Genomic DNA, 17,602 nt, shown 5'->3' with positions numbered 1-17,602 from the left:
TATCTCCCCCTCTCACTGCCCTTCTTCAGAAGCTGATGTCATGGCTCAAGTGGCATGTGAAGAGCTTGCCTAATTCTTAGTCTCGCTGATAAAAGACACTGCCTGCAGGACATGTATGCTCCCTGATCTTTCTCAGTGACCTTTAGCTGTTACCATACTATTTGGTGGCGATGACTTTTTTATTCTCGCAGCCTTTTTTTCTTTAATATTTTACTTGAGCGGATGATTGTATGTACATATTCATAGCTTCCTAACTGGCACATCCGCTGTACAGTATAACGTTCAGTTCGTATCGTTATCATTGCAAGAATTAACACTCAACACAATGGTAATCTCTTCTTGTTCCATCCGCAGTGGTTCACGCAGTGGCACATTACCCATCCATTAGCGATACCCGCTTATCCTATCCCAGCTGACCCTACAGGTCACTAGTCCATCACAGGGCCAACACACACAGACAGACAGACAGACGGACATCCACCCTCACATTCACACCTGCAGCCACTTGAGAATCAATTTGAGTAGCATCACCAGTCTGCATGCACGTCTCTGGACTGTGGGAGGAAGCCATAGCACCTACATAAATCTAGTGAATGTGCATTTGATGTATGATAATCAAATATGAAACGTTTTATTAGCAAATACAGAAAGATTGAATAAATGCTTAATGTTATAAGGAACATGATCATTGTATTCTTGATTGTAGAAAGAAAACTATATATATATATTTAAAAAAAAAAAAGGTTTTATTATACAGCAGAAAAATATTTGATTATCTTGTACATCTTTACTTTAGCGTGTCCTGCCCAACTGTGATCCTTTTATAAAATGCAATCATTGTCAGTATTATTTCAGCCCTATACATTTTAATTGATGCTTTTCAGTACTTGTAAGAAAAAAACACAAGTTTATTGGGCTGTATTTAAAAGAAGCTTCAAAATAGTTGAGGGTCTGGACCTGTTTTAAACAACACAACACAGTTGAAGTAATAGTGTGTCCTGCTAAGTTACAAGGAACCCTGAGCACACGGGTCGGTTACATTTAGCAAATGCACTCTGTTACACGTCAGACAATGATGTTGGTCGATGTTAGCTGCTGCCTGATGTTTGCGAATTATGGTGAATGGAGGAACACATGCAAAATTTGGACTTAGTTTTCAACATTTATGTTTATTGTGAACAAAAACGCGCAAAGCAACATAGTTTTTCGCTGCTGTAGCATCGAGTTAATTATCCATCAAAATTGTCAAATTTGACAATACAGACGTATACTTAGAGAAGTTGGATACACCAATCAAAAAGGTAATCTGTCCATTTCTTTTCTTAAATTACATCTAAAAATTGTGTTAAGTCTATCAACATATAACATATTGGAGTTCCTATCTCATATTCCACGTGTCCTCTTCCAGAGTCACAAAATGTTGGCACCGTCTAAGAGTTTGACGTATTTGTGGATATACTTTTCCTTTTTTGATCTTCTCCCAGGTTTAAGTGTTTTCCAGTAAGTGACACTCACTACATGCACAGCTCTCTCTCTGCTTTTTATATCCTGCCACTTACTTAACTGGGAATGGCAGGGCCTTGCAGAAGCTGATAATGAATTAGGTGTTGAAACTGTACGGGTGAGACCATGTCGACGCGGCTACTGTAGTCCAGAGTGGCTCATAGGTCAAAGTGTCGGTGTGTTTGAGTGGGAGTTTGTGTCAGTCACTATAAAAATAGTTTGCTCTGGTACTTAAATGAGATCATTCCTAAGCTGCTGCTGTGTCATGTTGGTTTTAATTGTTTTTGTAAATCATTCGCACGCAAAACGTGTTAGGACATGCTTTTGCAACTCAGGATTAAGTTAGAATGAACGATGGTTGTGACCCGTAACAATTAAATCCCATCCATCAAACTTGAGAAGCTTTTTTGTAGATGGTGCTGGTCCTCTTTTGTAAAGTGTCATGTAGGTGGTCTGTAGTTAATCGTGTCCCTAATTGGACTTAAGAATTCATCGGTCCCCTGATACTGCCCTGATTCTTTTTTTTTTTACCCGAGGTTACATCATTAGCACCTGACAGTTGTCAGATTTTCACCATACCTCGGTGATCCTTGGCATGTGACCAGAAGTTTCTGAAGGCCAGCTGCTGTTTGATTGTCTGCTCTGCTGACACTGATCACTGCAGCGGGCTTTACAAACCCCAAGGTCTGCAGCGTAGGCGCAAGGGGGACATAGCTGCACAAGTGTTAGTTATCATTGGAGCCATTTGTACCCACGTAAAAAGGATTTTTACATTTCCACTTCATCACTGGCCCGATGACAGCAGACACACACAGTGTTGGTCCAGGACAACTCAACCGAGTCTGTCCATGTTTGATTTAAAGGTTGGCAACACGTTGGCACTTGGCTGAACTCGTGCATGAGTTTAGCATTGTACCTTTGTAGCCTTAAACTAAAATGCTCGTTACTTACCGTGTTAAACGTATTGTTATTGAGACTCGGGAACAGTGGGCCCATTTAATATGTAGACTCCGATTGTTTGTAATTATTTGCATGCAATCTAAACAGTCAGAAAACTAATGTCACCTCACCGTTTCCTTATTTAGAGTTAGTTGATTTAAACAGAATTAAGCATCAGTAACTTTTTTTGGGGGGGGGGGCTGTCTGTGATTGTTGGGGAAAACAACTCACTGCTCAGGACTTGATGGAGCTGCGTTACAATGACTAAATCGATTTTCCTTTTGTAGTGACTGCCGAACTCTTTCTGGACCCAACTGCGCAATAATTTGTTAGTTGAGAATTTGTATGCCTGTTTTTGTTTTATTGTAGCAAATGTGTTTGAAGGGTGAAAGATGGATGCTTTTGCATATTGCACAGTAGCTGCCTGGCTGGGTTTAGGTATCCAGGCTCTAAGTATGAGATGCTAATAGCAGTAGTTACATCATCATTCTGGGAATAGCAGGGAGTCGGGGGTCTAGAGGTGCTTCTGGCTGACCTCTCTCCTGTGTATATTCAGCCTGTGTGTGTATGTGTGTGGTCATTTCCAAATATACATTCCCGTATGGATTACACAGCAGGAATAGTATTAATATCACAGGTGAGTGGACACATAATTTGTATTTATATTTACAGCCTGATATGACACTGACAGAATATGGTTTATTGACATGGATAAAAAGAAAAGAGTGTGTGTGTGTGTGTGTGTGTGTGTGTGTGTGTGTGTGTGTGTGTGTGTGTGTGTGTGTGTGTGTGTGTGTGTGTGTGTGTGTGTGTGTGTGTGTGCGCACGCCTGTCATGTAGTTGTGTGTTCATTTGCACATGTCTGAGCGACCCTTCTTGACAAGCAGTCAAACCGTCAGCAACTGAAAGTGAAAGAAAATCTCGTGAGAACAATTTGACACTCGTGTCAGTTTCCGTGTGGAGAGGGACACTTTACATAGGCGCACATCGAAGATCCTTGTAGCCACTGTGTCGCATTAAAACCTGGGAATAAAGATGAGCGTATAGAGGCGTCGGCTCACGCTCACCGCTATCCTAACTTGGCAAAGGTGTGTCTACCTGTTGGAATATACAATTACCACGTATATGTGTGTGTGTTGGTGTTTGTACATGTGAATGTGTGCTCCGACATAGTCTTTGCGTGCATATGTGTGCATGTACAGCATATACTGTGTGGTATGCACGCATGCAAACATGTGTGCGTGTGGTAAAATAGAGATGGTCAGGCCTGTCACTTAGCCCCCACCCATTTACACTGGGGGGGGGGGGGTAACTTTCCAGTCTCATAGAAGAGCATGCCTGCGTCTGAAAATAGCCGTATCTGATCACTGCTTCACCCAAACAGGGAACTCTCTTTCCCTGTCACTCCCTCTCTTTGGCGCTCTCTCTAACTTTCTCCTTGTTCTGTTGTCTCTGTTTCCCAGGCATTAAACGGGGTGAGGTCTGGGAATAGAGCTTGACCAGAAGGAGAGACGTGTCCTGAGCAGAGGGAAGGAAAAGAATCGGAAAAGAAGAAGAGAAAGAGAAGAAGGAGCACAAACTTTCTGGCTCACCTCTACACCTGACTCCTCTTAGCGAGTGTCCTGTCTTTTGGTTTTATGACGGTACGTTTTACATTTCTTTGCTTGATGGACTGCTGCACCTGCACTCTGTTGTTTGGGGAGGCAGGTCAGGCTTTTAGGGTTAAATGTCACAAAAGATACTCATATGACAGTGATACTCAATACATTTGCATGCCATAACACAGGACAACATCTTTCTTAAATGATTTTAAGATTATAGATTAACCAGTATTCTTCCGGTTTAATTAACCTCTTCCACACCAGAATATTTATCATATTTCAATATGTTTTAAAGTGATTTATTTTGAAAGTGTTTCCTTAATGTTACCCTTAAATACACAGACATTGTTGTGCTGTCAATTGTCACACATCTATATTTACTTGTTATGAACACATGATGCTTTAGACAGAATGTAAATTAAAAGAGATCTGAATAGATTTTACAGCCCAAACACCAAAAGGGAATTGTGATCTGTTCTGCCAGAGGCCACAATTATAGACCAAGTGTAGAATTTTTGTCTTTTGTGACAGTTGACAGGGGAAATGGTGTCAAATAAAAACTGTGGTTTCTACCATGGTCACCTCAGAAATAGCTTCAGGAAATAACTTAGATTGCAGTTTTGACGGTTGAAAGGTTTTATGCCTGACCCCAGCAGATTTATTTGTTTGACATTTTCACAACAACAAAAAAAAGGAGCAATTAAATCTAGACAAAACAAAAATGTATACATTTCTATCAATGAGATTAAATATATATATATATATATATATATATTTTAAAAAAAGATTAAATTCAACCCCTCAGACCTTCCCTGTCTCCTTTCCCTTAACCTCTTACATTCCCATAATTCTGCCCCAGAATCTCCTTTTCCTCCTGTGTTCCTTTTACGTACCTCCATCTCTTGTTACAGTCTGTTTCACCGTCTCTTATTTCCCATTCAACAAAAGCAATGCACCGATCCCTCCATTAGGCCAGTCTCGGAGGTGTTGTGGAATGTCACCTTGACCCTTTGGGTACACAGTAAGGGGTGGTTCCCAGCCTCGGTTCGTAGAACGGGCCGCTTGGTTCGCTTTCCTCTGGATCTCACGTACACAGAGACACTTCGTCTCTTCCCTGTAAGCGTCACCGGCACACCCTAATTTTGGTTGGTTCTACTGGTTTAAATCCGGTCCCAAAAAAACTTTACCTGTTGGCAGAACTCAACCATGTTAGACTAAGATAGAGATACATTGATTGCTTGGCTAGATGTGCATCACCTGTACTGGTAGGTCTTCGACGTACAGTTTGTACTCGGTTGGAGAGAGATTACAATGAGTCAGGTTTGAACACAGTTTTATTTACTTGTATATAAAGCACAGAATATTTTGAAGTATGCATGATCTGCGTATAAGAGAGCTGAGCGGGACTGTCCAGAATTACTACTATATTGTTTCACTTTTCAGCACCTAATAAGTTCCCTTGTTACTGTAGCTCAGTTGTGACTCTCCTCTTCCACATTTCTTCCTGATAGAGGGTATTTGCTTAAAAGCTGTTATACAAACGGACAAAGATGTTCAGAAATGATCTTATCAGAATAAAAGCAGTGAATATATGGAATACTGGCAGTAAACGGGCATCTATGTCATTCAATTTGACAAGTACAATACTATTAAAGATGCCTCTATATTTTCACAAAGATTTAAGAATATGTTGACTTAAGTTGCAGAATGGCGTCTTACCATTAACATCAACAAAGCTCTCTAAAAGGAGCCTCATGAAAATAGAGGCAACATTTCATCACAAGGGCCAAAACCTATTGGACTGTTCTGCAAAGTGATTTACTTGTTACTTCTCATTCTTAAACTAATGAGAAACGGGTAGACTGCCATCTTCCTCAGATAATTTCTGATAGACTAGGAAAGTTTACATTTCTCTTTGGTCTTATGTTGAATTTTAGGAATAACTAAAGCTGAAATGATGATATTTTCTTCAGAGCACATGAAGATTCCTCTGCTAGATTTGTCCAGTGTTCTGGACCACCTCAGAGGTTAAAGGGTCCTGTCTAATGGCAGTAAATATAGCACCGCTGCTAATAAAGTTCCTCTTATCTTCATGCTCGACACTTAACACTGGTACCTGGGGAATCCAGACTATGTATGGGGAATGTAATCTTAGCCACAGCTGATAGCCATTCTGCTTGTGTACCCCTTGCCTCAAATGAAAAACTATTTTTCGAACTATTTCGTTTATTTCCAGCATCACATTTGTAAAAATGTTTTGAACGAACAACATATTAACTCATTCTTAAACAAATTAGAAATTGCAATGTAATTTGTCGCAAATTGTCTCTCTAAGTCATCATAACTATGTACAAGAAAACCAAATACACAGTCATAAGAATTTGTTTTGGATCATTTGTAGAGGGGCAGTGATCCAAAATAATTATTTGCAGAAAACTACCTTCCTCATAAACAATATTCATAATAACCACTATTTACAAAGAATTCAGCCGGCAGGACAGAGCGAGCATTTTTATGATTCATTTCTTTGCTACTGCTTCCTTCAATCGTCTTCGTTCTTTAGATAGGAACGTTTGTGAGAAAGCTCTTTTCTGCATTTTCCTGAAAGACTCCTCTTAGTTAAAACAAATATATCACATAAATATTTCTAGGTATGGGGGGGGGGGAAGTTGGCATGTATACAGTGTTGTTTAAGCCCTCTTTGCTTGTTTTTTATGACTATGACTTGTCTATTTAATGGTATGACCTTAGATGCTCTCTCGTAGCTGCGTTAGGTGATACGTGTGGCGTTTACCTGCCGTACGTTCCTGCTGTTGAAGTGATGTCGACGTGCTCATGAAGCTCATTATCACCGAAGCATTTTGACAAGACTTCATTTGTTGCTTTCATACAACCCCATTGTGAGCACAACAATGTAGTGGTTGGGTTTATCCCTCCGCTGACAGCACTACAGTTTCAACATTGTTTTGAGCTGCTGAGTTTACCGTACTCCCTTCATGCAACCATTTGAGAAAGCTGAAGCCATAACTAGAGGCCGGCTGTAACACACCATCAAAATGTCCAGTCAGGAAGAGCTCAAGCTTCATCTTTGAAATTGCTTTGACATTCAGCTCCCACTAACATTTTCCCTCCATCTGCGTGTCCTATTATCTCCTTGTAACAGTGTCTACATTAGCTTGTTGTGTCTGTCCTAGTTTGAAGTAGATGTAAAGCAGTGGCAGCTCTATTGTTTACTGGTGATAGTTTGTCCCCAGAAAGCTTTTTCCAGACAGCTTACATAATCCAACATGCTAATATCAATTATTTTCAATAGTACGTCTACAGTAGTAGTACATCTAACGTTTCATGTTATGATCTCTCATCCTCTCTGTATTGTGGATCTTTTCTGTTTTTCATTTGCTTTTCCACGTACTTCTTAATCGGCTCTTTCTTTGTCACTATCTCTCTCTTTTTTTTTTTTAATCTCTCTTCACTGTGTACATCAGAGCAGTATTCACTGTGTGCATCTTAAGTTCTATATACGAATGGGAAGATAACAAACCCACGAATTGTCACATCCAATTCATTCTTCTTCTCCCATATCCCCGACACACAGTACTCGGGCTTGGGTTACATAATTGCATTAGTGCTCTCAGGCCAGTGGCTTTGCTTGTTAGTGGTGTTGTGATGCAATCTGCAAAACACATGGTCTTCTGTTGTTTGCAGTATGGGCATCGAGTGGGCATGCAGGGTCAGTATGTTGACCTCACCAATCCATTCATACAGCCAGAGGGGGGTCTGCTAATGAGTGGCAAGGTTGAACAAACAAGGCCGATACCACAGACTTTGTCGGAAGTGGTTGTTGTTCAACTAGTGGCAGTAATGTGCTGGTAGAACAGTTCCATGGCACTGAGGAAACATTCTTTCTAATATGACCTGCATCTGACAATAAGTAGCTTTGTACTTGCTGAGAAAAAGGGTTCCAACAGTACTTTGCTTGAGGACTCATTTGATTGAAGCTTTTGGTTCTGAAATATATGAGAAAAACATGTTTCTGTGTTTGTTTTTAGAAATGAATTAAAGCATTTATGTTGATTTAAAGCCTGGTTTGGCTGAATATTTAACATATTTCTGACTAGCAAGAATGTGAAGCCGAAACAGTTTAGTGGTTACAGTTATCTGCGTTTGTAAATTCAAATGCAGGCCAGACGTTTCTGTTTCAGTGTGCTGAAGCAACAGCAAATCAAACTTTTACTTCATAAGGCTGAGCAAAACATGTCCGAAATAATCATTAAAAATGTATGAATTTTCTTAGTGAAAATGTGGGAAGGCACCATGATATTACACTCTGATGTGTCCATTAAAGGGATTTTAACTCTGCACCTAGGAAGTACCCTCATCAAGGACTTTGACACATCTCTGTGGTGAAGTATGGAAGTATGGATGGACCATAAGGATTTGCCTGAATATTAACACAAGCAAAAGATATTTATATCCGTTTTAATCAATCTCGTACAGACTTTCCTAAATGTCCCTTTTTATGCATTAAATACGTTTAAATAAAACAGTGCCTGCTGTGGAATAATGGGCATATTGGATGCGAAGATCAAATAGATGATCTGTGGTTATCTCTGTTCATGATGGGCCTAGCAGAGATGATCAAACCATATAACTTCAATTGGCCTCGTGAATAGACGTATTGCCTGCATTACGTGTAAAGTGGGTCTGCCCAAATTCTTGCAGAATGGACGCCTAGCTTTGCAACTTACTCGTTTGCATTTAACTATGTTGAGGTTGTCCTTCAAAAGTTTGAAATGCCACCCTAGGCATCCTCTGAGACATGGTTATAGCTGACCTAGTTCACCAACCACTCCACCTCAGGTTTCAGTTAACCACCAGCGCATGTTGTCACCTGGATTTAAAAAAAAAAAAAATTAAGCAAGCGCGCTAGCTATCCCCGCTAAATTGTAAAATTTCACTGTATTTATGATTTCCTTTGTATTGATTTGGACACTGAATGGTAAAAAAAAAAAAAAAAAAAAGGTGAAAAAACATCTCAAATGGAAGAATCTGAGTCTCTGGCAAATGATTCCGCTAGTTTAGAAAAGAACTTGCTTTGATTTATTCTCTTACACATTTTAAAATTCAAACTGTAAAAATGTTGATGCTTATACGCTTCAAAAGTTGAGTCTAGAAATTATAAATTCCAAACCCAGAGTTTGAGAGTGCTACATCTCCTCTGTGGATATAATCCACAGATAATGATATACTTTTGACATGCTTACTTGTTGAGCTGATGCTCAACATGAACACCTCCTGGCTGTAAAATATATTGTCCGTTTAAAGTACGATGGACAGCCTTTTGATTCCCAAACCTTTCTGTTTTTTCCTCACCACAACCCTTCGCTGCCCACGATTTCTGACCACAAAAATGCACCACTGAAATAACTTGGCTTCAATTCAATAATTAAGGAATGGAGAAATTCTAAATTCTGCCTTTTTTGGAGGGGTCACTCTCCCTGTTGGTTCAGTTTCAGGCTCACCATGTCTCGACTTTGGGATTTATGTTGGATCCCTTGAGGCATTCTGTTTTCTTGTTGAAAAGGGATTTAGATTTACAGATTTCTCTGCTTTTCACTTCAGTTTTATCCACATAAAATGTCCGAGTCCCGGGTTTTACCTAATGTTCACTTTGGAGCATAGCTGAAGGTTATACACAGGGTCTCTCATTAATTCACACAGACTATTGCACCATTAATGTTAAATAATGTTTCTTTCAGCATGTTTTTTTGTTGTTGTAATTATTAAGCTTGTTACAAACAAAAATCTTTTCTAAAGGCTGAACAGAACATGTCTGTGATGACTTCTAGGTCTTTTAGGGCTTTAAATAGATTGGCTAAGGAGCTTAATCTGTTGACATCCTGTGAGTATGTCTCAGTCTGAGTGACCACTTCAGGGTCAGGACCCTTGAGACTATAGTCAGTTTTTATCTCCAATGACTGTTCACTCTCTCCCCTACTGACTTTACACACACACACACACACACACACACACACACACACACACACACACACACACACACACACACACACACACACACACACACACGCGCACACACAGACAGCCTTTAAAAGGCTTTGTAAAAAAAATGGTAAAAGGTCTGTCAGATTTAGACTTTTGAAATATGGCATTTTGAAATACAATTTCCTACAAGTAAATGTAAAATATTTAATTTAATATATTTTTCTAGTTGACTGTTGTACAGGAAAAAAAACAATGTAGGCTGCAACTTGAAACACTGGTTGACATTTTTCACCATTTTCGGATATTTTAAAGTCAGCTTATCCATTAAGACAGATTGATCATAAACTAAATTAAGTGATTTGCAGACTTACAAATACATTTTACTCTGAAAGTTGTTTTTGTTTTTTACATGATAGCTCGAGTGTCCCTATCTATGCTTATGGATCCAAGTACACCATGTCATGGCAAAGCCTCGGATCTGTCCGTTGTTTTGTAAATGGGATACACTGTGTATGAAGGGATATTTGCAAGTGAAGAAGCCTTTCTAAACGGAAAATGAGAAGTCCTTGTTCAGTCTGAGAATAATTTTGCAATATTTTAAATAGCATGCCTCAACCAATTTGTGGATCACGCAATTAGGAGAGAACGACTGAGGCATAAATATGAAACTAAAAATATTGTAATACTTTGGTGTAATCTTTTTGTTGGTGGAGACATTCATTGCAAATGAATCAGCCGATAAGAGACAGATTAGCAGTTTATAATTCATAGTCCCACATAGGAATTCCAAATGGACCACATGCAATTTAAAAAAAGAGAAATGGCTTAGTACAAAAATAAACAAAGTAAAAGATGCACAGTTATTGGAGTATAAAGCCTTTTCAGTTGTTACTTCCATCCTAAGCTGAAATTGTTTTAGTATGTGGGCTTTTTTTGTGTGTTTTTTTTCAAGGTACAAGATAAAGGAAAGTTGAAATACTGCGGCTGAATGATGGTGGCATTTGTTTCCAGACTCTTGTTTTGTCTCTGCTGAAGCATTCTGCCAGTGACTAAAGGCATCCTGGCCGCTGAGGGCATGTTGCTGTTTTCTTACTTCTGACAGTCATACACTGGGTCGGGTTTCTTTGATTTATTTTTTTTTCTCATCACATGCTCAATAAATGAATGATTTCTGTTAATATGGTGAAAGATAGCGGTTTGTTCTATTCTCTGGTGTATTTTATCCTCAGTCTCTAGTGGTCCAGCTTTGTTGTGCTGTCTCCACTCTAATTTTACGAGATAATTAAAAAAGCGCACGGACACAGATTGCGCGTGGAAATTCCCATATGGTCACTGTGACCTATCTGTAGTCTTTGCAAGTAAATTGTCAACAAGAGATGTTTCCAAGTCAACAATAATAAAACTTTTCTGGTTTTGAGAATTACTTTGTCACCGAGGGAAGGAGGGTTCAGAAAACAGAGCTCAAATCAGCAATAATGTTATTCTATTATAGGTTTACAGCAGGACAACCTTACCATCATAGTTAGTGCAGTGTCCTATATATTTAGTGTGCAAACCCTTTTAGTCCACTGGTACAAACCAAGTGACTAGAGACTCAATGGGCTTCATGTTGGACATCACGGCTTTCTGTGGCTTATTGCTTCGAGTTGTGTATTTGCAGCCCGTAATTATATAGACACTAGTCTCCAGAGTGGCCTACCAATGCTTAAATTATAGCTGGTGGATAAACCACGGCAAAGTAACAAAATAAAATGACTTGAAAGAAATTTAACATACCAAATTCTTGGGCCTGCAGAACTAGGGCAATAATTGAAAACAACTCGCTGAGAAATAAGGGTCCAGTTATTTTCTTAAGATTCTGGGGATTTACACTTCACTTCTTCCATTAGAAATAATAGTGTTTGGTCTCTCAACATTTACCCACCGCTTCTCTTTTTTTGGAAAAGCGCTTGCTGAATATTAATAGCAACATTTATCACATCCAGTGATATGCATGCTAAAATGTGCAGCTAATGATCCATGACCAACATTAGAGAGGGCTGCACAGCTTAAAAGAGTCTGTCCGTACAAATGGGCAGAGTGGTTCAGAGGTGTGGAGCCTGCAGCGTTTCCTTCCCGTGTCTAGCCATAACATTACACCCTGGCCACAGCTGCTGTGTCGCCGCTGATCTGTCCCCAAGAAACATGATGCTGTTTATAATCTGACCATCATTTGGACGCCGACAGCCTGCGACGCCAGACCCATGATTTACCCCCGCGGGTGTGTGTGTGTGTGTGTGTGTGTGTGTGTGTGTGTGTGTGTGTGTGTGTGTGTGTGTGTGTGTGTGTGTGTGTGTGTGTGTGTGTCCGTCCGTCCGTGTGTGTTTCTCAGAGACAGATTTATGAGGACGTACTGTATGAGGGTGAGGATTAGGTCTTGAGGGACAGAAAGTATCCCATGATGTCCCGCTTCATGCCCTCCCACAAGTCATAGTACTTCTTTATCACCAGCGTTACTGTGTTTGAAAAGCCTCACATGGTGGCAAATAGTAGTATATTGATGATTATTAATGGAGGTTTTGTAATGTGCAGTACTTTCATGTTGCACCTGTCGCTGAGCGCTCCTGTAAAATGTATTGCCAGTCGCTGCAGTTGGAATCGATGACTATATGTTTTGCCTGAGAGATGATCCAATGCTCTCTTTAGCAAATTGTATTATCTTTGTTGCTCATGTCACTATTTTGGCAAAGCTGAAGCAGCTTGAATGCAATTAATAGCCATTTAAATTCCAAGTACTATTTGCTCTCATTTAGCTCCATATTTGGGCTGATAAAAAATCCAACGTATGTATGTGTTTTGTTATGAAATGCTACATTAAATAAATGAACTGACAAAAATATATGTAGGTGACAAACTATATTGCCTTTTCCATATAGCCACTATTCTGTCTTTAATGTCTACTTTTCAAACTCATAAGCGAAAAATGTCTTTCTATGCGTAACTAATCACACGACACGGTGAACATAACAGCCTAGATAGGATAGTGTTAGCTAGTTTGTGAAAAAATACAGCGCTGGAAAATAAACGTATTGGTTACCTCTGGTGAACGAGTAATGAAATGGACACACTGTTTCCAAATGACCTCAAACATAGTCTGGCATTTCTGTTTTGAAATTTCTCGTTACTTATTGGCCGACTTGTTCACCAGTACAGATTTCTGCAATAAGCTAATGATCAGTTTATTAGTTTAGTTTGAATGTTAAGACACCTTTTGCGAATGTAAACTAAGTAAAGTGTTGCTAATTGGTTGGAACTAGGGAACTGCAAGAGTGAGGAAAAAATACACTTTTCAGAATACTGTAGTTTAGTTACAACTAAACAGTATACATTGTCATAACGAGTATATTTTTTATAGAATAGGAATGCATTTTTATGGCCCTTAATCAATTTCAGTTATAGTGGAAAAATAGATCTCAGAAATCTATCGTTCCTATATCTAGATGTACCAACTTTTTATCTGAATGAAGCCTTTTAAGTTGTCAGCACGGTCAAATACATGTTAATGTTATGCCATTCATCCAGTGGCACTCATCACTAGAGCCGAGTACAAAGGCAGTTTACACATTCATGTCAGAATATGGCCGCACACCTTTTCCAAAATAAGCACCAGTGAATGACAGCCACAATTATCAACACTTTACTTGTCAATGTGCGATGAGGCCCAAAGCTGTCAGTGTTGAAGCAAATGTCTGATAATACAGTATATGTCATCTGTTGTCAGGTTTAAAAAAAAAAAAAAAAAAGGTTGAGGGTTAGGTTCAACCACAAACAGCTAAATACGTACTTCCATCATTCCACAGCTTAAATGTCCAGTGGAGAATAAAGAGATCCTCACTGATATGTAACACAGCGGATGTTTACATGGACTATAATTTTGAGTTTTTCACAGAATGATAACCACCTCCAAAAATATTGTGCTATAATAGTATCACTGTTTACGGTATTTTATTATTATTATTATTATTATTTTTACCAGTGACATTGTTTGAAGTGCCATCAGAAGTGCTCTAAACGATTGTGAAAAAAGTTGACAGTTTACAGGAGGTGAGTTCAGCTCAGCCAGAGCTGTGTGTTCATTAAACTCTCACACTGATGTCACCACCCAGAGCTGGAAAAGTTGGGAGCTCAGATGTGGAAAATTATTTCAATAGTACATTGTTTGATTGACTTAAACACTCAAACGTTGTTTTGTTAAGCATTAAAGTTGTTAACCGGACACGTACTGTGATCTGCGTGAAGGTGTTTGATGCGTTTCCTCCTATGGCAAACTGGATATCTGTCCTCGAGGTCAACCCTGCGTTCCTTTGAAGGATTTCCAAGGTTATCCCACGTAGTTTTAATCACTTTTTTGGGGGTGGAGATGGTGATATGATCACTTTCGCTTTTCTTCATGTCATCTGAGCGTGTGGCTTCCATTGCTGAATCTGACAGGCCGTCGAGGAGGAAAGGAGTGTCAAATAATGTGCAAGCGAGCGTCTCCCCAAGTTGCTTCTTTTTTTTTTTCAATAGCGGTAATAAGCATTTGTGCATGGTATGATAACCATACATTTTTTTAATACCATCGTATAGCTTGATAGTCGTATATGAATGGAACCCTATTGTGGTGTAACATCACTGTACAAATCAGCCTATCCAAAACATTTACGTATGAAGACTGAAAGAACAGCATTTTGAAAAGTATTCATATTGATTTGGTTGTGCAAGCTCCACCTGAATGCCGGATTAAATTGCTATGAAAATCATAACTAAGCACATCATCATCATTATTATTATTAATATATTATTATTATTATTATCATCATTATTAATAATATTATTATTATTATTATTATCATCATTATTATTATCACAATCATTAAACTTCACTCATAAAATCAATTGTTACACATCTCTGTAATAATGTTTCAGACTAGCTAAAGACATTTTTGAGCCACATAAACTAACATGTAAACAGCTTCTGTGAAATGCATCACGTAAACTGTGTGTGTGTGTGTGTGTGTGTGTGTGTGTGTGTGTGTGTGTGTGTGTGTGTGTGTGTGTGTGTGTGTGTGTGTGTGTGCGTGTGCGTGAGAGAGTTATTTACATACCAGACATGTATGATCCCTGCTGCAGCCACTGTAGTTTGTCACTTGTAGTATCTGTCATGATCACTAAGTCCAATGATGACACACGTCCATGCAGTCACGCAACGATGCAACAGTCTGTGCTTTGACTTTGGCTTTTGATGTGTGCCCTCATTCATATCAATCATGCATCCTGCTGCAGCAGTTCCAAGAAAAATGCTCCCTATAGCACGAGAAAGGCATTACTACTTATGAGTAAACATGGTATTTTGTGTCATTTATCAGTACCATTTAGGTTTCGTCTGTGTGCTGTAAAAACTTGCTGAGATCTTTATATCTCTTAATCAGCAACAAGAGGTTATGTTCCAACTTTTGGATTCCATGTGTTTGGCTTCAACATCTTTGAACACAACAGGAGGAATGTGTTGATTTAGTTTCAACTTGTACCTATAATCTAGAGAGCTGTACAAAATCTGAAGTGAAAGAGTTAAAAAAAAAAAAAAAAAAAACTGAATTCAAAGCCTAAAAGACAGCTTGTGGTCAGACTGTTGAGGACTTCCACTTCCAATTTTAGAACTTAAATGAGGACCTGGTCACATTTTATATCAGCTCTGTGTCAAAATACAAAACATTGTAAAGTAGTCACAAACCGTCTGGCACCTCTGAATGGGTTTTCTAAACTTGTCCTGAACAGGGTGCTTATCCCTGCAAGCATCGGGCAGCAGCCACCGCACGCTTTAAGCTGCCAGTCTCTTACAGGCCTCCGCCTCATTACGCTCAGAGTTAAACTGATCTGGCATTTCACTTTACTTCCCATGAATCACTGAACAAATCAGAGGTCTGGAAGCAGGTTTGTTTTGCTTGAAAATTGGGAAGTGCAGTGGATGCTTTCAATCATCTATAAGCTCCAGGAAGTCTTCTCCTTAGCCCATAAATCTTCAAGTTGGAAAGAATAAAATGTGTGACAGAAGTTCAAATTTAGCTGACGTATGGTAACTTGCAGTGTCGGCACACAGCTTTACTACTTCTAAACTCCATTAATCTCTTCACATTCTCTCTGCTCAGAGATTTTACGTCTTTAACCCTCAAACGCGCTGCGTTGTGTGGACTGAATGCTTGTGAGTTAATACTTCTGAGGCAGGTTTTAACCATATATTGAAATCACATTTCTTGTAAACCTTTCATTGCGTAGCAATAACAAACCTGCAATTTTACAATCGTGAATAGATGTCAGAATTTGTTGTTTGTTTGTTTGTTTACATTCATTTTTATTTCTCACCGCAAATCGATATATTTTATGTTCATTCTGTCTTAACTTGCACTCAACCTGCTGTAGCTTCGAGGAAACCCGATTTAATCTGCACAATAATCACTAATCACACTCGCGTGCTTGTGGTTATCGCAGCATAGTTATTGCACAAATCATGCGCCACTCCACAGTTTTGTAATCCAGCGTGGATGGACAGATGAGGCATCCCCAGTTTTTCAGGAGGAGACTTTTAGAGCTTCCATCAGCTTTTGGAAGATGGTGCCTCTTTCTTTTTCTCCAGCTGCGGTCAAAGCAGTTGAATGGCAATGTTTTCTAGGAGAGGATGTTTGTGAGATGCTTCGTCTCTACCATTGGAAATTTGGCCTGGAAATTCACTCGTAATTGTATTGTTGATAACGCGGTTATTTATTGTATTATCATCAAAATATCATTTTGTAAATAGGTCTCTAGAAAACACTAGCTATAAAATTGCTATGAAATTGTGAAACACTTTGAATAATAAAACAGCCTTTTGCTTAAAGTACTCTGTGTTTGTTTTGCAGGAAAGTGTGTCCCCCTGTAGAAGATCAGTAAGAAGTGCTCTTCAATATGAATACAGGTATGCAAATGGAAACCAACATAGAAACTACATATGACATTGTTGGAGAGTCATCCATCCATCCATCATGTCCATGTCCTTGTTTTGCAAAGTTTAAAAAATATGTTTCGACTGATTGTAGTTTATCTCGTCTGGAAACTGTTATTGACATCTTGTACTTTAAAACAAAAAGTCAATACGTTTCCACATTTTAGGCTCCAGAGCTCTTTTATGAGCTGCTATGTGTGCTACTTTTCCTCTGCTGTAGGCACGAGGCTGTAACTCTATTCCTGACCCTGTTTCACCACTTGGGTCTCGGTCCATTTTGGGCCTGGGGTGTTGTGTCTGAAAGCATCATGTATATTTGGCTTGTTGCTTTAAAACATAATTACGTATTCCTCCGTCAATACATTTCCAAAGCTCTGCCCTAAACCTGGCTGCCGTCCTGAGCTGAAGTGTGTTTTTCATCCAGAGAAACGGTGATGAGTAATCTTATCAATGAGCCTTCTCCACACACACCACCACTCTGTGCATCTGCCAGTAGTAGCTTGACTCATATTGGTCATATGCCTGTATTTACAACATAAAAATAGCTTTGTTAAATGTT

General features: G+C 39.1%; 1 protein-coding gene across 1 annotated transcript in view; it reads left to right on the top strand.

Moving 5' to 3' along the window:
* Positions 1-17,602, top strand: part of sorbs2a (sorbin and SH3 domain containing 2a) — a 49,617-nt gene that overhangs the window by 1,839 nt on the left and 30,176 nt on the right. The window contains exons 2-3 of the mRNA XM_069689192.1: positions 3,906-4,085; positions 16,961-17,016. Of these exons, the coding sequence (XP_069545293.1) occupies positions 17,007-17,016 (10 nt within the window). The 5' untranslated portion in view covers positions 3,906-4,085; positions 16,961-17,006. The remainder of the gene's footprint in view (positions 1-3,905; positions 4,086-16,960; positions 17,017-17,602) is intronic.

The sequence above is a fragment of the Brachyistius frenatus genome, unplaced genomic scaffold, assembly GCF_029030835.1.
Source record: "Brachyistius frenatus isolate BFR_SWC_R1_liver_20210118 unplaced genomic scaffold, ASM2903083v1 Contig_7, whole genome shotgun sequence".
NCBI lineage: Eukaryota > Metazoa > Chordata > Actinopteri > Embiotocidae > Brachyistius > Brachyistius frenatus.
The sequence above is the reverse complement of the archived record's forward strand: the minus strand, read 5'-3'. Positions and strand labels throughout refer to the sequence as shown.